We start from the raw sequence: 22,218 nt of genomic DNA on the forward strand, positions 1-22,218 counted from the left end.
TGTGGTGCCTCCTCCCACCTGCCATGTGTGGTTTTAAAATCATAACTCGATACAACAGCGTGTCTTTGAGAGGCCGAACTCTCTAGACATGCTGAAAGACACCCTGTCCTGATATCACTGTTTTCTCAGAAACTGAGGGAAGTACACACACAACCTTAACCCTTATGAGGGAGAGAGGAAAGGGAAGCACTCTGCACATGCCCAGAAACAAGCTTGATGAAGGGGGGCAAGTGCTTGGCCCAGTCCCAGCAACTTCAGTACATGATCCTGATGGAGCACTTTGTGGGTGAGAACATCTCCCAATGGTTTCATGTATATGTTAAATAGCATGGGGGACAAAACAACCCTGAAGGACTCCACAGGCCAACGGCCAAGGACTCAAACAGGAGTCCCCCAGCACCACCTTCTGGGTCCGCCCCTCCAGGAGGGAATGGAGCCGCTGTAAAACAGTGCCTCCAAGTCCCATCCCAGCAAGGCGGCCCAGAAGGATACCATGGTTGATGGTATCGGACACCGCTGAGAGGTCCAAAAGAAACAACAGGGACACACTCCCCCTGTCCAGTTCCCGGCGTAGGTCATCCACCAAGGCAACCAAAGCTGTTTCTGTCCCATAACGAGGCATGAAGCCAGATTGAAATGGATCTAGATAATCCATCTTATCCAGGAATCCCTGGAGTTGGGAGGCCACCACATGCTCCAATACTTTGCCTAAAAATGGAATATTGGAGACTGGATGGTAATTATCCAATATAGTGGGGTTCAAGGAGGGCTTTTTCAATGTGGGTCTTACCACTGCCTCCTTCAAGCAGGCTGGCACTCTACCTTGGCAAAGGGAGGCATTGATCATTCTGCTTACCAACTCAGCCAGTCCCACTCAGGCTGCTTTTATAAGCCAGGAAGGGCCAAGATCTAGTACACACATGGTGTCTCTCACCTCTACAAGGATCCTGTCCACATCATTGGACTGTGCAAATTGAAAGGCATCCAATAATACTGGACAAACAGGTGCCAAAGTTACATCCACTGGGTCTGTATCAACTATAGCATCCAAGTCAGAGCGGATCCGAGCAATTTTGTCTGCAAAGTACTGGGGAAATTGATTATGGCGGGCTGTTAAAAAGTCTGAATTCTCTTCTTAGGGGCCAGTGTGTAAAAGCCCACTGACCACCCAAAACAGCTCCGCTGGACACAATAGTGGCAGGGAAAAAAAGTCATCTTATACTGGGCGTATAAGACGACCCCCAACTTTTGAGAAGATCTTCCTGGGTTAAAAAGTCATCTTATACTGGGCGTATAAGACGACCCCCAACTTTTGAGAAGATCTTCCTGGGTTAAAAAGTCATCTTATACTGGGTGTATAAGACGACCCCCAACTTTTGAGAAGATCTTCCTGGGTTAAAAAGTCATCTTATACTGGGCGTATAAGACGACCCCCAACTTTTGAGAAGATCTTCCTGGGTTAAAAAGTCATCTTATACTGGGCGTATAAGACGACCCCCAACTTTTGAGAAGATCTTCCTGGGTTAAAAAGTCATCTTATACTGGGCGTATAAGATGACCCCCAACTTTTGAGAAGATCTTCCTGGGTTAAAAAGTCATCTTATACTGGGCGTATAAGACGACCCCCAACTTTTGAGAAGATCTTCCTGGGTTAAAAAGTCATCTTATACTGGGCGTATAAGACGACCCCCAACTTTTGAGAAGATCTTCCTGGGTTAAAAAGTCATCTTATACTGGGCGTATAAGACGACCCCCAACTTTTGAGAAGATTTTCCTGGGTTAAAAAGTAGTTTTATACGCCAGAAAATACAGTACATAACAAGTGGCTATGTTCAGTTCTGTCCTCTGACAATGCTACATAAACTCTTCTTTTTTAAAACAACAACAACAACACAATCATTGTTTGGGGTTCATGTAAAAGCAGCTGACTATCCCATTACTGCACTAATTCACAAAACAAAGTTACAGAAATCAGCTGGGAGTTTTACCTAAAGTAATGTGAGCACAGTTTTGTAGAGGAATTGTTTATCTGTTTTCTAACACTGTAGCTTATGCATGCCTAGTTAACAAAAACCCGTCTGTTGCTGGAGGTGGTGTGGCTGTATGTCCCAAGTAAAGAAGTAGAGCTTCATTTTTTTTCCACTGGTTGAAACCTCCAGGATGCAAAACGCATTAAACGGTTCCATTATTTTTTGTTCAAACATTCTGAAGCCAAGTTAGATGCATGCGAAGTCACTTGGAGGGGATAAAAGCTATATGCTCAGTTGCTGCGAATCCTGTATACATAATTTTATTGCAAGACTTTCTATTTGCAGAAATCCTCTTAACCAAATATTTGCTGAAGGACTTACTTGAAATCTATGCAGTTAAGCCAATTGCATTGGTTTTTAAATAACCAGCAGCTCTGGAATGCAGTAACCATCCCTGCACTCCGAGACAGAAAGATAGGATGTGCTTTTCAGAGCTTGTCTCCTCCACACTTTAATAGAGTGGAATATGGGGGAGAGGGAGGGACTGTTGTTGCCTTCTCAGAAGGAGAAACCAGCAGTAATAGGTTTAATCCTCAGTGACGTGATCACGTGAACCACACTGCAGTATTTTATGCTGGGGTTAATATAGAAGTAGGCTACTGATGCGTTGATAAAGTCATACAAATAAGCTCTTTGAAAGGTACCTTTGCTTGATTTAGGCCCTCCTTTCAAAACATAATCAAAAGTCAGGAAGAGACTGTGACCGGTAATCTGCACAAACTATATCCTTGACTTCCCACCCCACCCTTCCATCATTGATCCTGATAACGCAGAGTTGGCTCATATGTTACTTTAACTGGCTCTTTCTTGCAATTTGGATGTCATACAGGCAGTCCACACTTGATTACATTTTTATTGTGCTCTTCCAAGGAGCTCAAGCATTTATACTTTCCCACCCACATTCTTACAACAACCCTTGAGGTAGGTTAGCCTGAAAGACCACAACTAGCCAAGGGTTCCCCACCCACCCCGCCAAGTGAGAATCATGGCTTACTGGAGATTTGAACTTGGGAGTCTCCAATCTTAGTCTGACACTTCAACCACTACCCCGTGTTAATTCTCAAAATGCAAGCATGTTAGCGGCAGGTTTGTTCAACTTTTCAGAACAAGGATTTCTGCTTGAGGAGCATCACCCACTTGTGAAAGTTGATCTATACTCGTTATTTTGTTCACAGACTCTTAAGACTGATATATATGAAGACGGAGCAGAACTAATTTGGCCCACCAAGCTCCACAATCCGGAGGCTAAGCCCGGCCCTTTGGAAGAATTCCTGTTGTTATTTCCGAGCTCAGATTGGCGATAATTGCAGGGATGAGGCAGGGGCCTCTCTTCCTGGCACTTCACCTCGCAGTGCCGCCCGTGGGGAAGCTGGGCACCCCACAAAGCCTGGGAGAAGTGGCTCCATCTCCTCCCTGCTCTGGCCTAGTCTCTTTCTCTAGGGCTAAAATGGGCAGTGTGGGGCAGTGATGTCACTCACCGTGGCCATGCTCACTGATGTCATCCAGCCCACGGAGGACCTGGTGGGGACAGTCCGGCCTCCCACCCATATAGAATTTTGCACCCCGGCTTAAAGCAAGTGGAAACAACCTGTTTAAGTAAATTGATTAATTCAGTCATCTTTATAGGCTACAGTTCAATGCAAATTAACACTCAACAATAAATATTATTTTCATTATAGAACACTCTGTAGCAAAACACAAAACTGAAGTTCAGCTAAAAGTTAATTCTTTTTTAAAAGGGATTTACAGCCTAATTCTAGTACTTCTAATTATGCAGTGAAGAATTCCTAGGCATTATTGCAAAGTCATTTTTGCTTGCTTTGCAGTCAGTGTTAAATTACTTGTACCAGGTATTATGAAACCTCATACGGCGGAACTGTGCTTCTGAAAATAACTGTATAAAAATGCTCCTTCGATAAAAAAAAGGGGGGGCACTCCTTTACTTCCCAGTGTATGTGCAGAGTCAGATTGGATTACTCTGGTGATAAAAATAAATGTTTCCTGGTGCTAATCCTGCAGAGGCGGCATAGCTGAAAGTGAACTGGGTTCTGTGCTGCCTAAATCAGTATAATTGTGTGTGTTGCACAGGCTCCGAACTGTGTTTCTGCACATTATACCCATCAGATTAACCAAGTTCAGCCAAGGTCAATGTTTCAACTGGGAAATCTTTTTGCTGGCAATTCATAAGCTAAGGGAACCAGTTTAACTCTCTCAACCCACCGGCTCCTGGCATAGAATTGAGTTGCACCTTGCAGGTGCTTCTGCCACTGTCTGTAGGATGTCTCCTATGGGGTAGCACTTGTATATAACCATGGTTTAGGAAAACAAGCCAACTTTGGTTTGTCTTACGTTTAAACATAGCAAGTTGAAAACAGAAGCAAAACCTTCTGATCGCCTTGTTGCAGCCATACCAGAGGAGGGGAGCACAAGCTGAAGGTTATATATGTAACACTTAAGCCATAGTTTAGTGCTCCATGTGAACTAGACCAGTACGTTAAATGTGTTGCTGAGTTGTTGTTTTCTTGCTTTGTTAAAGTAAGGGTATTATGCAGGGCTGAAATTTTCCCTCATGCTATTTTCTTGCTAAAATCCCCTCCCACCCCCTGCCCCCAAATCCTTGCTATTTGCCCTGGAAGAGAAGCTGCTATAGGCCTCTATAGCAGCTTCCCCTTAGGGCAAATAGCCTTGAGGAGTGATCTTCATTGAGAAAATGGCACAGAGAAGAAAAGCATTAATCCCATTTCCTCCCCTGCACTGTAGTCTAAATTGGGGGAGGCCATGCAGCGTAGATGTGGGAGTTTTAATAAAGGTATTGAAGTGTAATGATGGATTTAACATCTATAGCTTGACCCTTCTTGCTGGAATAGTTAGACCTTTAGCCATTTTAAAGTTTTTATTGGCTTCCTACCCAACAGGTCTATCCAAGAGAATGGTGACCAGAAAGTAGAAAATAAGATCGAAGAGGTCAGTAACACATATTATTTTTTATTTCCCCACTGTCTCTCAGTACTTTACTTTCATTACTGTACCAATTGTTTTCCTTCTTTCTATAAGGACTGCAAATGAGTTGGCTATAAATGTGCTTTGTGAGCATATTGCTGGATTTGTGATGGCATATGTCATCTTAATTTCAGTAGTACTAAAATGCAAATGGCTTGGTTCCAGACTAGAGATATAAATTTTCTGGGAACTTTAAAGAAATGTTTTTTTCTGGGTTGTCTTGGAAAAAATAAAAATTTGGGGAGGAATGGAAAAATAAGCAATCCTTTTTTTTTTAGTCCTCTTGACAGAACTTTATTTTAATAAGGAATGGAAGAAATAACTATGCTTTGATTCTTACAGATAATGTATTCAGATAATCGCTTTGGGGAAAGAAATGTTTTTTTCCTCATCTGTTCTCTTTTTCCCCCTGGCTTTCACATCTCTAGTCCATCTATACCCATTGAAATTGATGGGATGTAAGTCACTCATACTAACTTAAATCCCATTGATTTCTGTGGGTCTTCTGTCCAATTAATTTTTGTGCCTCTTCTGTAGGTATGACAATGTCTGGAACCAACCCAATATTTCTAAGGCCCTCTCCATATTCCTCTCTCTGTATCTGTTGGTCAATATCTAATACATAACCTTTTTTTTTTATGCTAAAGCAAGCACACGGGTCGCAGTACAGATGAAGGCCCTAGCTGGGGAGATGGGTAGTTTTACCCCTTCGCCCCTGCTGTGGTCTCAATCGGACTAGGGCTCCTGCACCTGCAGTTTAAATGGCCCAATCCATGTTGAGACCCCTGTGCTTACTTTATAGTAGCTGAAAGCTGTATCTTTAAACTAATGTGTGCTTTGGGTCTAAGTGGGTTGTTTTGGGTATCAAACTGCCCAATATATGCTTCTATATTATGGGTGGCTCACTGTCACTGTAATTTAGAATATCAGGTGTTGTTACTGTAAACTTGTAAGATGCAATGCTTGTATCTAGAGTGTGTGACGTTAATCTAAATGAACAAATTTCTGCGCTATAGTTTAATATGGATAGCGACAAATACCTCTTATGATTTGTCATTCTCATGAGGAGGGATATTTATGTAAGGAAACACCCAGAATATTTACTCTTAATTTTGCCTTTAGGTTGTTGCACCTTTAAGGGAGAAGATCAGAGAATTAGAGAAAAGGTATGCGTGTTTTGTGAGTTGGCCAGTAAATGATCCTTTGTCTTGAGCTAATATTTTCTTGAGCTGACGTAACTTAAAGAGTCTGGGCAAGAATATTAGTTGAGTGAAATTTGGCAATATTGAAGGAGCTCTTGCTTGCAGTAAAGACTTAAGCCTTCTAGACTTACTATTAAGAATGGGACCTTGCTTATAAAAGAGCTCCTGGGTACAGTATATATCTTAATAAACACTGTTTGCGCAGTGTTTATTAATAGGTCATCTCCATGACTGACTGCTTTACATAACTAGTGGCATAATCCCCATGGTCTACTCAGAAGTAAGTCCTGTACTGTTCGATGAGAGTTATACCTCATTAAGTGTGAAAGGGATTTCAACCTTAAGTAAGAGCTTTTCGTCCAGTGAGAAGGAGTTTAAACCTGGACAAGGTGAGGTAACAAATCTAGTGGATAGCAAGAAGATAGAATTGAAACCATTCCTGCCCCCCAGTTCTCCTCTGCAAATTGCGGTACAAAATATTCTTCACATGTGTAGATATTTGGAGATTGTGTTGAGGTTCAATATCAACACTTGGCATACAGCGATCTGCCACAACAAACAACATTTGACAGTATCTGACATGCATCAGTAGTCAGTGTTAGAAGCTGACACTAGTAAATAATTGTATTAAGACCCTGTTCAGTTGACATGCTAAGCCACGGTGGTTAAGCATTTTGAGCAAACATGGCTTAGCATGTCGTGTGAGCCATTCCTAACCATTGTACCTAAATAACCATGGTTTAAACACTCTCTAACCATTTGCTGCAAAAGGGTTAGCAGTGTAACCATTTCTTAGCGTGTTGTCTGAACAGGCCCATTATCATCTTGAAGGGTGCTTAATTAAATCAAATGTGCTCTGATTTAATTAATGAACTTGGTACAGTAACCGTAGTTGTATCTCAGATTTTTGATGCCGCTTTTTAATTCCTAAATTGAACTACTGAAATCAGGTTCAGGTCTTGACATCAAAATCCAAACGTAAGAATTGAGTAGTTTAAACTTTTTTGTAACTTTATTTCAATTCTAAAATCGGCTGAAAAAATGATATCAGTTATGTCAATGCTAAACATTTCTTTAACTTGGAAGCAATTTGTCTTATCAAATGTCATTGTGACCTAGTTAGATACTTAAAACGATGGGTACTTATTTTTTCTTGTCACAGCAAATTTATATTTGTAGTAGCCTATAATAGCATGGACAATTACAGGCTGCTGGTACATCTGGCATTGTTCCCTGTGTACCAAGGCAACATTCCTTCATCTATTTTCATCTACTAAAATGAGGTAAGAGTGATGAAAGCTGAAGATCGGTTCGTAGGATAAACAAACAGTGGCCTTGGACTGCAAGCGGCAGATCTTGGATGCTTTATGCTGCAGCCATTCTACATCAGAGACTTCTAGAAAGTGTCTACTCTTTGATTGGCTGAGTTAGTATGTCAGTAAAGGTTTAATAAGCAAACCTTCCCAGTTACTGGCATGGGTTATTGATATGTTACACTCTCTCTCTCTTTCTCTCTCTCTTTCTCTCTCTCTTTCTCTCTCTCTCTCTCTCTCTCTCTCTCTATATATATATATATATATATATATTTGGTGCAAAACGGAAAAAGACACTTCACCTTTGAGCATGAAATATGAGCTTTTGCTGTTTCTAGTATTTCCCTGTCCTCTACCTCCGCCAATTTGATGCAAGTGTGAAGAGACAGAATCCTTTCTCTGACTGTAGGATGTTTTGAGCAGTGCTGTAACCAGTAATATCTATACCTGAAATAGGCTTGGAAGCCCAGCACCATCCAAAGTTAAAAGGGAATTGTAACTTCCCAGAGAAGGGTAGGTTTATACCTACAGTGTCCCTTATAAGGAATGATTAGTAAATAATTGGACAGAGTAGTAGGCCTCTGATTCTTTCCCCTCATCAGCAGTATCCAGTGTTAGGCTGAGGAGCTAATAAGAAACTTCAAGGATTCCTCCAAGCAAGCTGTTCACTGATTTCTCACCTACTGCCTTGAGAGCATGATGTAATTATTCCATACTGAAAAGGAAGCATTGCGTAAGGTTGTTGCATTATTATTATTATTATTATTAACAGAATATATTACATTATATTTTGGGGGGCTGTGTTGTGTCCCCGCCCATGTTGTGCCTGAGATAGATGCCCTTGTTGTTCTAGCACAGAAGTAAACAAGCTGGTGCCTTCTGTATATTTCGGCTACAAGTCCCAATTCTGATCGTTGGCTGGGTCTCGTGGGTGTTATAGTCCAAAACATCTGGATGGTATCAGGTAGCCTACTCCCTATTCTAACATATGTGGGTCACCTGAGATTATATGTGTGAAAGGGCGCAATTTGAGACAAAGGTGTGTATGCAACAAAGACAATAGCCTTCAGAAGTTGGCTTGAATATATCCTTGAGATCTAGGTTGGGGGCAATTCTTATGTTACCAGCAGGCCTTTGTGGCTTCTCCCCACACCGCTTCAGTAGTGTCTAGATGGAAGAACCACATAAGAGGAGCCAGGAACATGATTCCTCCCCATGTGAATGACTTCCTACATCCCAAATCAGCCATGCAGGAGGAAGCAGCTTCCAGGCCACTGTGGGCAACCTATGAATCAACCCTTTCATTACTGAGTACATTAAACAGATTTGTGCATCCAGGCCAGATGTATTCATTACTAATGAGCCCTTCAGTAATTCATTGTATGGCTCCCCTGTTTTTAAATTGCTACTCTGGAAATGGACGCTCTGTTTTCAGACTTTAATGGGATATTTTATTATTTTCTTCAAGAGCGTCCGGCAAGTGCAAAAACATGCATCTAAAAATAACAAATTAGTAATTTCCCCCCACTCGTATGGCAGAGATGTGCATAGAAAGTGTCCAGTCTTATAATCTTATTTTACTGCCTTAGAAAAAAGGTTATTGTACTGCCTTAAAATAATAGATACCATTTCTGTTTCTTTAAAACACAAACTTTTGGGGGAAGAAAGTATATTTTTAAAAATAAAAACAACAGCAGAGAACTATTATTCCATCTTGGATCCTGATTTTCCCCTCCTTTAGTACAAAATTTCTCACAAGAAGAAAAAGTACAACAGCTGCTATCAAATACTGACTACTGATGCATGTCGAATGGTGCTTGTTGTGACAGATCACTTTATGCCAAGTGTTGATAGTGGGTCTCAACTCAATCTCCAAATATCCACACATTTGAAGAATGTTTTGTTTTGAAATTGGCAGAGGAGGTGCGGGCGTGCCTGGTATTCTCTCATGTAACTTTTATGCTGCATCACATGGTACATAGATCCAGAAATAATATAATTTTGAAATGTTTCATAGTTTTACTCAGAAGTATCCACCCGTGAAGTTCCTATCCGAAAAGGATCGTAAAAGGATTTTGGTAAGTTAGCAGCGTGCTCAGAACCAATCAAATGTTTTTAATTTCTGCATTGGATTAATGAGAAATCACTATATTGAGATAGTCATTCTCTTTGTGGAATGACGCAGATCGAAAAAGCAAGCTCTGTATTAGGTCTTTCCCTAATTTGGTCTTAATTTTGGCTAATTTGGAGTGCAGATGATATTAATAAGAAGCAATAATTGTTGATTTAAAAGAAGGAGGACCAGTAAATGGTGTTGATGAAGCTGAGTTGGAGTGGAGGCCAGGGGATGATCAGTGCCTGGGAATCCCATGAAAGCTGCCTTTTGGTATCTCAAAAGGCAAAGCAAGATATCATAAATAAAGGTCATGATGGGCCATAAAGGAGTGAGCAGTTGTTATCCCCATTCTCAGATTCTGCTCCCATTCAAATCACAGATAGCAGTGAAATGCGGGGTACTTGGCCGACACCGAGAGGAGTGGGTTCTCCCAAGTCATCCTTCATGCATCTCTCCCGCCAGTGGAAAGGTGTCTGAAGGAGGTGCCCGACTAGGCACTGACAAACGCAGAATGGGTGGGCAACATGTCATCAGTGGGCTAAGCAGTCAATACTGGATGTGAGCGAACATGGCAGCCATTTGCGTGCTCAACTGAAGAAGAGAAGGATATGAATATCATCATTGTTCAGCGTGGACATACCATCTGGGAATTGTAGTCCAATGCATCTGCAGGGCATTAGTTTGGGGAAGCCTGCTTTATATTTTTAGTGCTCTAGTAAATGGGATACAATTTGCGCTATATCTTCAGTTCTTATTAAATTTACTTCATTTATCAACCTGTGCATGAATTTATAAATATATCCATTATCAGTCCACCCTCCATGTTTCAGATTTAGTTACTTCAAATATTTCCATATTGTCTCTTGTGGCTTATGTCTTTAAAACTACATTAAAGCCACAATTGGACATTTAGTACCTGAACTGCTACAGCATCTAGTGCTTAAATCACTATGGTGGCTAAACCGCTACAGTCAAGGGTTCAGAGGGGTAGGCTCTATTCTATTAAAGACCTTGATTCTCCCCACCCGCCTGCCCGCCCCCCATTCTTAAATCCCCATTCTTAAATATTTTGTGAGTAAGCAGTGGCTTGGATGCTATGAGCTGTGAGTAAGTTTCTGCTTTCAGAACAGGACTTTCCCTTTCCAGCTGCTTTTCCCCCTCCCCAATATCTTACACCAGTACTGGGGAGTCCTGTGACCCTTAGGTGTGGATTTTCAGGAGATGCAAGCAGCTGCAGCAGAAAGCACAGGATGGGTGTTGATCGAAATCAGGGATCTTTCTCATGACATCAAACCTTTGCATCCAATCCAATTGTTTTACTTTTGTTAGAAGAATTTTTTTCATAATCATCACACCTATAGATATGAAGAAGCTTTGGCTATTGGGTGATATAGGAGTAAGTTAAATAAATAAATAAAATAAAAGTAAAGCCATGCTGGATCAGACCAAGGATCTATCTAATCCAGCATTCTGTTCAGACAGTGGCCAACCAGCTGTTGACCAGGAACCCACAAGCAGCACACAAGTGCAATAGGACAACAACTGGAATGCATTGGCTTACTGCCTCTGCTACTGGAGGTAGCATGTAGCCATCATGACCAGTAGCCACGGATAGCCTTCTCCTCCAGGATGAACCTGATTGTCAAGTAATTCAGCCAATATAGGGAGAACTTAGAATATCAAGCCAGAGACTATGAATTTTGTCTCTTACATTCTTATAAACAAACTATTGAGGATAGATTGATCAGTAACAAATATGTAAAAGAATGGCATAAGTAGGAGTGCTCAGAAACCTTAAGCATTTGCTTCCTTCACTGCAGCAATCTCTCTCACACGCACATACTCACACACTGATATTGTTTAAAGTATACCTAGCCAGTATTGGGAATGTAAACTCCAACTATCTGAGATCATCCAGAATGGATGAAAATAGAGTTTTCAGTCCTTAGTAGATGGCTGGAGATGTAGAATCTCTTGCATGCAACATTTTGGTTGACTATACTGTCAAGACATTTGAATAAAATAATGTTAAAGAATAGAAAGAGAAAATTAGGTTTTAAATTGTTTGCCTTGACAAAGGCAAGTAGAGAAATGTTCCTTTTTTGTTGTTGTTGTTGTTGTCCAAGTTCCATTTGAGGAGCAAATGTCATTTCCTACCTGTTACCAGTGTGAATATACTAATTAACTAATAAAAAGCCAAGTTATTTGCATTGTCAGAACTCCTCACCCTTTTCAGTAGCTATAAGAAAGTCTTCCACTGTTAATTACTCAGAGGATCAGTAATCACTTGTAATCCCACAGCTGCTACTTAGATTGGCTTAGTCGAGTACCAAATTTGGCTCTGACATAATTGACCCTTAGGAAGTTGCCACACCAGACTGAAGCTCATTTGTTTTCTTCAGCAGTTCAGTCGTGCTCAGTGATTTTCTGCACCCTTTGGAATGTTGTGTGAAATGTGAACTTCTACGCGGCACCAATTATCGAGGCCTTCTGTTATCTGTCCCTACTGCAAATGGCGTGACCTCTGGTTTATTCTCTGTGCCTAGAGTTAACGAGGGAGACTTCTAGGAAAGAATTTGAGGCATACAGAAAAGGAGCATTGGTTCAAAACTTCCCTTTTTCCTTCTCTTAGTTAAGGCCCTAATGGATACTTGTGCAGAAACCATATTTGTGAAAATGAGGGTGTATCCATATTAAAGTTAATCTGCATTGCCCTGACATTTGCCATGTGCTAAAATAGCACATGGTACAGTCTTTCCAGGACTGCACCACTTCTGTCTGTAGGTGGTGATTGTATATGTGTTCCCTCCATCCCGCATGCCAAGCATCCCTGTACATGGAAAGCTAGCATACTAAGAAGGTGGCTAGTTTAAAATACACTTATCCCTGACATTTGAACTTCCCCACATGCAGGGAGATTTTGACATGTAGTGGCTAGTCAAAGAGGCAATCCACACACATACACACACCTGTAGTCTGTTTTGCAAAGGCATTTCTGTACACTTGTACCTTCCTTTTGAATTAAACAAGACATTTTAATTCCCATACAAGGGAAAGCAAACACTGCATTATATAAATGCTTACTGTTTTGTGCTCTACTCTTGGAAGGATGAGATTACAAAAATAAGCAAAGATTGCTATTGTTGGTCATAAGAAATAGTCCATATTATTGTAATACCTTTATTAGGCCAACTCAAGAAGCATGCTTTCGAGATCTCGAGATCTTTTGATCAGGCAAGTTGTTACAAAGAGCAGAGCCAGGGGATGGGAATAAGAGGTGAGAAGGCTGGTTTGGTGTTGATGTCATGATGAAATGGGGGAGGAGAGGTTGCAGAGATTTAAATTGGTCTCTATTAGGTGATGTGGTGGTTTCAGGTTTCACCTGAATCTCCTCTTAGGACTGCTGGAGACAAGAAAGAAGTTTTATATTTTTTTAATTGTTTTATATTTTTGAAAATATAAAATCCAGCTGTTACTCAAAAACTTCTCTGCATTTTTCATGACGCATCTTGAAGGAAATCTTGAATGGTTCCTCTTCCTAGTATTTTTCTTCGGATGAATGATGGAGGTTGAGCAGAAATATTATTTGGATTTCTATTGGGTCAGCCTATTTTACTTAACAGAAGGGGTATTCACAGTACATTAAAAATATACTTTGTGCTAACAGTGTTGAGTTCTGCAAAGCTCGTGATTACATGAAGCAAATTGTGAAATGAATGCTTTTTCTTGTTGTTTTTAAAAAGCGCATTGACTTCTTTCCCCTTCGCTCTCTGTGTCAAGTTGTAAGAAAAAAATCCGAAAGTGCTGTTCATTCGTTTCATGTTTGTGGACTTTTTGTCTGGTGTTTTCCTTCAAAAGAGAAGAAAAATTTATATGCAAACTGTCCTAATGCAGATAACTGGAGGAGCAGGGTTTGTGGGTTCTCATCTTACTGACAAACTAATGATGGATGGCCATGAAGTTACAGTTGTGGACAACTTCTTTACGGGCAGGAAAAGAAACGTGGAACACTGGATTGGCCATGAGAACTTTGAACTGATTAATCATGATGTCGTAGAGCCCCTCTACATTGAAGGTGAGTAGCCTTGGATGTCCAGGCTGGGCTATCCCTCCAGGAGTGCCAATGTCTTCTTCACCTAAAGTGCCAATTCTCGAGGGGCTGGTAAAATCCATTTCCCCCCTAAATGCCAATCTTCCCCAACAGTTCCCATCAGCCCAGCCAACATGGCCAATGGTCAGGAATGCTGGGAGTTCTGGTCCAAAACATCTGGGCAGCGCCAGGTTGGGGAAGGCTGCCCTATGTTATTGTTTCTGGGAGGATTAGGAAGAACCACTGCCCATCATAGGATTCAGGCAGCTGAAGATAAGCACCTAGAGGTGTAGAGGCCTCTGGGCTGTATCGTGCTCCAAAGGATATCGGAGCTTACTAGTTTAGAATGGCTCTGGTTTTAAATCGGATTAATTTCAAACGTTTTCCAAATTTAACCCAGTTTAATGGGGACCATTTAAAACTGGGTAGGAACAATAGAAGAGATGTTTATACTCTCTCTCTCTCTCTCTCTCTCTCTCTCACACACACACACACACACACACACACACACACACCAGTTCACATGCACTTTGAGAACGTGGGGACATAATACTTTTCCTCAGTGTGATTAATTTTAGTGAAGTCATGTGGGGGTGACCCTAAAGTCCTTCTGTAACATCTGCATAGGCCAGGGTTACGGAGGACGGGCTGTTTACCCCTGCGCTCTGGGTCCTTCTTTGCTTTGCAGGGAGCTTTGGCTATTGGGCGGTATAAAAATGCAATAAATAATAATTGTTGTTGTTGTTGTTATTATTATTATTATTATTTAACCCCTCACCTGAGCCCTATTCACACATTTGGCAGTACAGGTAAAATAAACATGCAGTGAAGCAGCAGGATTTTGCCCAATCTTGCCTCCAGGTGCGCCTCATTTCTACCTGTTAACAGCAAAGTCTCAAGACAATCTGTACACTTTAATACGCTGGATAGATGCAGATTTTATTCCTCAGTCTTGTGGAGCAATAGTCCCATGTTTCCAGCATGCAGGCATCAGAATGACTGTGCGTGTGTTCCCTTTAAAGCTGCCCTTCCCCAACAAACCTGGTGCTGTCCAGCTATGTTGGACTGCAGCTCCCATCATTCCCAATCATCATAGCCATGGGAGTTGTAGTCCAACAAAGCTGGACTGCACTAGGTTGGAGAAAGGCTGCTTTAAAGGTTACATGTATGGCATGTTTTCTTGGCCTCATCGCCTCACAGGGATTTGCAAATATTGCCAAGTGGGTGAACAGTACACAAGAGAATGGCTTTAAGTGCATTTTGAAAACTGAAGACATTGTCTCGGTGAACATCGCCTTTCTTCCTAGGATCCTAAGCTACAGAACATCAACAATACTCTTTTAAACGTAAAGGGGGCACATACTTCCTGACGGGGATGGGTGGGAACATTTGCCATGTCGCTGAGAACATTATGAACTGGGATTAATAAGAAGCTTCGGCTATTCCCATTTGCAGCTTTAATTGGCTCCCCTAATTTTTGCTTCCTGAATTGTGGGGGTGTAGCTACACAGCAGGAATTGGTTAATGGCTTACAGCACCTCGCTTATACAATCAGGTGCTTTTGGTTAAATAATACCAGTGGGACGTTATTAAATCGGCAGACTGTTTTTAGAGCACGATTCTAGGCTTGGCTGGGTATGAATTATATAGATTCTTTTTTCTCAAGTATAATGAAAGGCAGTTCCAGTGTGACTCTCAACAAGAAGATACTTCACAGTTCAAAGTGTCTGTGGCAAGCGGGAAAGTACAGAATGTGGAAATCAGGCGTGCCCGTAAAAGAAAGTGCACCCTGGGAATCAGCTCACTAGACACTAGCCAAGTATTTCTCTACAATGTGGCTTTGACAGTCACTTCTGTGCATCAGAAATATTTCTCCAATTGACTATTTTTTAAAAAAAAAAATCTGTAAGGAACAAATTAGTGCTAGGAAAGTTTTTCAATGATTGTTGGCTCACTTCAGTGTAATTCAATGGGAGCTAGTTTTGGGGCAAATTCCATCTTAAATCTATTAAATACTGCTACTAATAATAGATACCTTACTCCCTCTTCTCTTTAGCTCCTGGTTCTCATCCCAACTGGGCCATTTCTCCCTTTGCCTTTTTAGGGTCCAATCCTGTGCATATTTAGACAGAGAGAAAAAACTCTTACAGATCCAGGGATATTTTCATACATTGCTTTTCTCTTTCTCATATATTCTGTTCCTTCTGGGAAAGGGTTGCGGATCATATGGCCCTCCAGGTGTTGTTGGACTGCAGGGCTGGCTAGGGCTGATGGAAGGTGCCATCCATCAACATCTGGAGGGCCACATATTCCCCACCACTGTTCTAGGATGTTCAACGACCCCTCCCATCTTCCAGGGGATCTTGTATCAATAAGCATTGAGCAGGGGGTTGGACTCGATGGCCTTATAGGCCCCTTCCAACTCTACTATTCTATGATTCTAAAACGTTAGTTGAACTGTGAACTGTGTTTTAGATGCACTTGTGTCTTTGTATGCTGTAGTATACAGGCTGCAAGAATCATGTAATTATTTTGGCAGAATCAAAAATAATTTCTCCAGCTTCTTAAACAAATGGTGTTCTTTCTCTTTCTCTCTCCCCCCCCCCCCCCCCGGTTTTTGTTCTATAGTGGACCAGATTTACCATCTAGCCTCTCCAGCTTCCCCTCCAAATTACATGTATAATCCCATCAAGACGTTAAAGACCAACACAATTGGGACACTAAACATGTTGGGTAAGTATAAACCTAAATTAATGGTTGCTAAAAAGTAAGCCATTTAACATTCACTGAAATCAGATGGTATTTTCCTGCTGGTTTTATTAGAGTAAGCGCCAACACCCTAATTCTAAATACTGCACAACTGTGTTTGTCTTTAACAGTTTTAATATTCTTATAATGCTAACAGGGTATTTTCTTGCAATTTAGTATCCATGTTGTTAACGTTTAAATGCTGAAGCAGCAATTTTTAGGTGGAGTCATACAGTATATTTTTGTACCCGCTGAGCACTTACAACTATCCCAGGCTAGGCATGGGTGAACCAGGTAGTCATGCATACATTCCAGCAATTTTAATTATCATGGTGGCTAGAATGATGCTATTTCCAAGATGGTATCCATGGCACTTTGGGAAGGCAGAAAAATATTTTTCCATAATGTGATTTTTCTGTGCTATTCCCAAGTCATTTTTCTGCCATCGAGGTGTTTGAATTTGATTCCGTTGTCAAAGCACTTGTTGCATCAGCTGCAAGCCCATTCAGTCCATGACAAGGACTGTGGCAAGGTACGATGGGAAGTTAATAAATGTGGAAATGAGACATGCTTTTCAGTTGATTTACACAGACAGCACGGACACTTGAACAATGTATGATGCACAGGGTAGGACACAACAGCTGGGTACTGGAATGCCATCAAAAGTAGAAGAGCAGTGATCATGTCTCCAGTGACAGTGATCCCAGGCAAATCTGAATATGCAGACTGCCTACATCAGGGTCCCCATCACCTGCCCGAACTTCCAACGGTGCCTGTAAAGCTCTCTACTCCCTGCCCTCTTCAGTTCATTTCAATTTAAAACAACAACAACAACACAATTTGGCACTATGTTCTTCTTCCTGTTCAGTGGGCAGGAATAGAAGGAAGGAGTTGCTTCCTAGACCCACCCAATCTTTTTCTGTCCACAGAGACCTTTTTCCTTTGATCTCTCTCTCTCTCTCTCTCTCTCTCTCTCCCCCCACTCCCAGTTCATTATTTCTTTCCCCTCAACCCTTTTCCTTGCTGTTTCTCTCATTTCCCCATTCCTGGCCTTCCTTCTCTCTCTTCCTAGCCTTGCTCTTTCTCTCCCACTCACTTCTTTATCTTGCTATTTCCCTTCTAGACGCACTACTTCTGCCCCCCCCCAACACTTTTGAGTAGCTGCCACTACCACCCTGCCCAGTAGCCGTTATGTGACTAGCCACATCTGCAATTTCTCAAATTCCCAAATTTGCCCCCGGCTCCAAAAAGATTGGGGACCCCTGGTCTATATATACAAATACAGGAATGCACAGAACATATAAAGAGGTTGTCTGCTGTCAGTCGCTGTGCAGTCAATTTAAAGCCAACTCTGCTCTTAAACTCCTGTCATGTTGTAATTTGGATTCTTGACATATAATCGGTAGGATTCCCTACCTGATAATGTAGATACAGACAAGCTGTTTACTACTATGGATACTTGTAGCCTTCAACAAACTAAAAGGGAATTTCTTGAGACTGAAAATATAAGTCTAACTGCTCTCATCCATGCTGCCTTTTTGGCTTCAGTAGGGCAGGATGAGAAGATTTTTTTTCTTTTCAACTGGATAATAAATTGCTTATAAGCCTCATAACTTTCAGTGGGGTATCTGTGTTTCCTGAGTCAGAAGTTAAAATTTGATTTGAAAGAAATGTGGAACTCTATTTATTGTTTTATGCTGTTGAATTGATTTTATCTATACGCCGCCCTGAGATCTCAATGATATAGGGCAGGATTCAAATGTTTTAAATAAATGCATAATAAAATAAACTCTAGCTATGTAGCCAGCCTTGGTCAAAATAAAGTGCAGAGAATAAACTCACGCTGGTTCCTTTTCTCTAAAATTCAGCTTTCTTTTGTTTAAGGGTTAGCAAAACGTGTTGGAGCCCGGCTCCTTCTTGCATCCACCTCGGAAGTGTACGGAGGTAAGAAATGAACTTGGCTTAGTATGCTGACAGTGGCTGATGTGGGAACCATTTTGGTCACAGGAGAGGTCACATCAGTGTATAGGCATTTTAACATGCTTGTAAGCAAAGTATGGCTAGCCAAGTGTTCACAATTTCTTCACTGTCACATATCCCTGCCCTAAAATCTATGAACCTTGCTACTTGATGAAAGACATAGATAAAAAATAAAGATTTATTTATTTTTACATTTATACCTTGCCTTTTTGCCACTTTTAAAGAATCCAAGGCAGCTTACATGATGACCCTCCTCTCCATTTTATCCTCACAACAACTCTGTGGGGTAGGTTAGTCTGAGAATCAATGGCAGGCCCAAAGTCACCCAGTGACATGCAATATTGTGGCCGCCATTTTGGATTTTTTTTAAAAATGAAAAGGAGCACAGGAGCGCTCCACCAAAATTGTATATTTTTAAAAAACAACCACCACCTTGCGCTCCCTCCACCCCAACCCCGATGGGCACAGAGCTCCTGAGGAGCTCCATGCCCAATTCCCTGCTTCTTGTGTTACTTGCAAGGAGCTGGGGGGAAACCGCAACAGCGGGCCACACGTTCTGCGGTCTTGGGATCATCCCAGGACCATGGAAAAATTGAAATTAATGGGCATGGCAATATCCCAGGGAAAGGGAGGAATCATCCCTCCCTGCTCCTGGGATGCCCTGTGCGTCATGTGGATGCACAGGGACGACCCCCGGGATATCGCCTGTCTAGCCATGCCCTAAGAGAATATTTAGCTGAGCCACTGTTCTATAGAGAGTAAATTAGCATTAATCCTTTCTTTGTTACTGGATGGAGTGGGGAAACTCATAATAGCTTTCTCTCTTTCTCTAAAGATCCTGAAGTTCACCCACAGAATGAAGATTACTGGGGTCATGTGAACCCAATAGGTCCCAGGGCATGTTACGATGAAGGGAAGAGAGTTGCTGAAACCATGTGCTATGCCTATATGAAGCAGGTATCGATGGTAACATGTTGATTGTAGTGATAAATATTAAAAACTTAAGAAATGAATGCCATTATTCATGTGTTTATTTAAGCCATGTCTTAGCTGCCTTTCCTAACCATAGTCTTTCCAAGGCAGCTTACAGCATAATGCAGAGCTCTAGCAGTTAACACATAATATAGAAATACAAGGTGACTCAGGTGGTGTCACTGAATGACCCCAGTGAGATACAGGACAGTATCTGCTAGAGCTGGGCTGAAAGTTCTGACCAGAGGACTTTGGGGACAAATTTAGAAGGCCCTGAAATGTGTGCATTTTTCCAATTTGAGGGGAAGGGAGAAATTTACTCAAGGGACTTGACGTTAGCAACAGTAACAGATTTCCCATTCCATCTTTGGGGAGTCCACTATAATTACTGCCAGCATATTTTCTCTGTGAGAAAATTTTGAAAGAATGTTGTGCCAAATCTGAGTAACACATAGTATTAGTTCTGGGGCCTGAGGTCGTCTATCAATAAAACTGTTGTGGTGGGGAACACTTTCCCTTCAACTCCTTTAGAAAGACACTTCCATTGTGTGTTCCATTTCCTATAGAACAAGGGGGAAACTCTACAATTGGGAAAACTGTTGAATGGTGAGGTGAGGGAATATTTGCTCTCACTCCGCCTCCTAAGTTGTCACTAGTGTCTGGAGGAGCAAATGTGCGTCTCCACTGGACTTCTTGTTTGGGCAGGAGCAATATTCTTGTGAGAATGGGAATAAATTAATCATATACCCATTTACATTTTAATGTGCAATCCACTCTGACATCCCCTGGACTTTCTTGTCAAGCTGCTAAGGGGGTAGACTTAAACTTTTAAAAAGATAATGTAAAATCTAAGTGTTCAAATATTTCTGGATGAAGCGACCCAGTTACAGATGACACATAAGTGGATCAGATTTGGCAACATTTCCTAGCTTCAAAACACTTTTTAATGGGGAGTCTGAGGTCTCCCTGAAGGCTTGCTTTTTAAAGCAAACAAAAATACCCTTGTGATTAGAGCAGCCTTTCCCAACCTGTTGCCCTCCAGATGTTTTGGACCACAACTCCCAGCATTCCTGGCCATTAGCCTTGTTGACTTGGGCTGATAGGATTTGAAGTCCAAAACATTTTGAGCGGGACCAGGTTGCTGAAGTCTTAATTAGAGCATGTTATAAATTTGATCGTAGCAAAAGTAAACAGAACAGTCTCTACGAATGGTCTAAAGATAATGATGGCTATATTTTACGTGCAGTATGCCTGTGAACACCAGTTGCTTGTGAATACAAGCGAGAGGGTGCTAAATTGGACTCGTCCATTGAAATTTGCTTGACCACTGTGGGAGCAGAATGCTGGACTAAGTAGGCCCTTGCTGTGATCAAGTAGAACTCTTATGTTCTGAAGACATGCAGGGATCTTTTTGGCTTATTGAACATGTGAAGCTGGGTCTCCCTGGTCCAAATACAACACTAAAACCCTGCTAGGCCACACTGCCTGAGGAAGCAGTTGTTCTGCTGAAATTAAGCAGCAAGCTACCTGGACAGAACAATCAGCTATGACCCATTCTCAGTGCTCTGAAAAGAGTAGAGAATATGCTAATAAACTAATATTCCTTCACCACCACCCAAAATTTGAATCTATAGGATTGATATTAGCAACCCTTTAGACCAGTGGTTCTCAACCTTCCTAATGCCGCGACCCTTTAATACAGTTCCTCATGTTGTGGTGACCCCCAACCATAAAATTATTTTCGTTCTTCTCTACACGATCCATTGTCATGGGATGGTTTGCTAATGAAAATAATACATAACAATAGCTTTAATAATACAAAAGATGATACATGACATAGTTCAGTCAATACAGTTTCCTAAGACCATCGGAAATATGTGTTTTCCGATGGTCTTAGGCGACCCTTGTGAAAGGGTCGTTCAACCCCCAAAGGGATCCCGACCCACAGGTTGAGAACCACTCCTTTAGACCATAGAAACCTCACAAGATACAGTAACTTTGTCATATTCCTTATGGAATATGACAAACATGCTTGGCTAAACCCTGCTGTATCAGTTCTGCTTCTTGATTGCAGTATCTCATATCCTAGTTGGCCTAATGTAATCAGGAACCCATTTAGTTCAACCTGGACATCCCTTAACAGATCATTCCTTTGTACATCAAAGAAAGCTCTGAGAGAAGAGTTCTGGGAACAGCAATATCATAGGTGGTAGCTCTGTCAGCAGACTGCACAGTATGAATCAAATTAAAACCATGTTCTATTTGTATTACGTGATTTCAGTTGGTTTGTCATGTTTTGGCATAATTCCATAAAGCTTTGAACACAATGTGGGAATATTTTATTCTTCTTTCTCTCACTGGCTACCTTTGTCTTGTGGGTGATTATCTTCAGCCTGGGGTAGAACTACCTTTGGTAGGGTGTTTTTGTTTTGTTATTAATTTTTTAAAAAACTTCTTTATGTTTTCAGGAAGGTGTAGAAGTAAGAGTTGCAAGAATATTCAACACTTTTGGCCCTCGGATGCACATGAATGATGGCAGAGTTGTCAGTAACTTTATCCTGCAGGCCCTTCAGGGAGAACCCTTAACCGTATGTATTTACCTTCTTGTCCTCTGAACTTCATTACTATTCACTAGATAGTCAGAGAAGATGCAGGTGAATAGCTTTAACCAAAGCCTGTCATTTTGTGAAACATCAGTTGTAGGAATTGTTAAGTTTATGATCATGAACTGAGCTTGGAAGGCCCTGGATAAATAGCCTCATGAAAT

The 22,218-nt window shown here is 41.4% G+C and overlaps 1 protein-coding gene across 2 annotated transcripts in view; it reads left to right on the forward strand.

Moving 5' to 3' along the window:
- Positions 1-22,218, forward strand: part of UXS1 (UDP-glucuronate decarboxylase 1) — a 46,256-nt gene that overhangs the window by 14,501 nt on the left and 9,537 nt on the right. Inside the window, exons 3-10 of one of the 2 annotated variants that reach the window (XM_063126214.1) lie at positions 4,946-4,994; positions 6,153-6,196; positions 9,563-9,623; positions 13,556-13,736; positions 16,380-16,484; positions 18,384-18,443; positions 19,315-19,436; positions 21,920-22,039. In XM_063126214.1, coding sequence (XP_062982284.1) covers positions 4,946-4,994; positions 6,153-6,196; positions 9,563-9,623; positions 13,556-13,736; positions 16,380-16,484; positions 18,384-18,443; positions 19,315-19,436; positions 21,920-22,039 — 742 coding nt within the window. Of the gene's footprint in view, positions 1-4,945; positions 4,995-6,152; positions 6,197-9,562; positions 9,624-13,555; positions 13,737-16,379; positions 16,485-18,383; positions 18,444-19,314; positions 19,437-21,919; positions 22,040-22,218 lie in introns of those variants that run through there. The other variant, XM_063126215.1, reaches the window with a different exon arrangement.

Source organism: Elgaria multicarinata, chromosome 5 (genome assembly GCF_023053635.1).
Source record: "Elgaria multicarinata webbii isolate HBS135686 ecotype San Diego chromosome 5, rElgMul1.1.pri, whole genome shotgun sequence".
NCBI classification, from domain to species: Eukaryota; Metazoa; Chordata; class Lepidosauria; order Squamata; family Anguidae; genus Elgaria; species Elgaria multicarinata.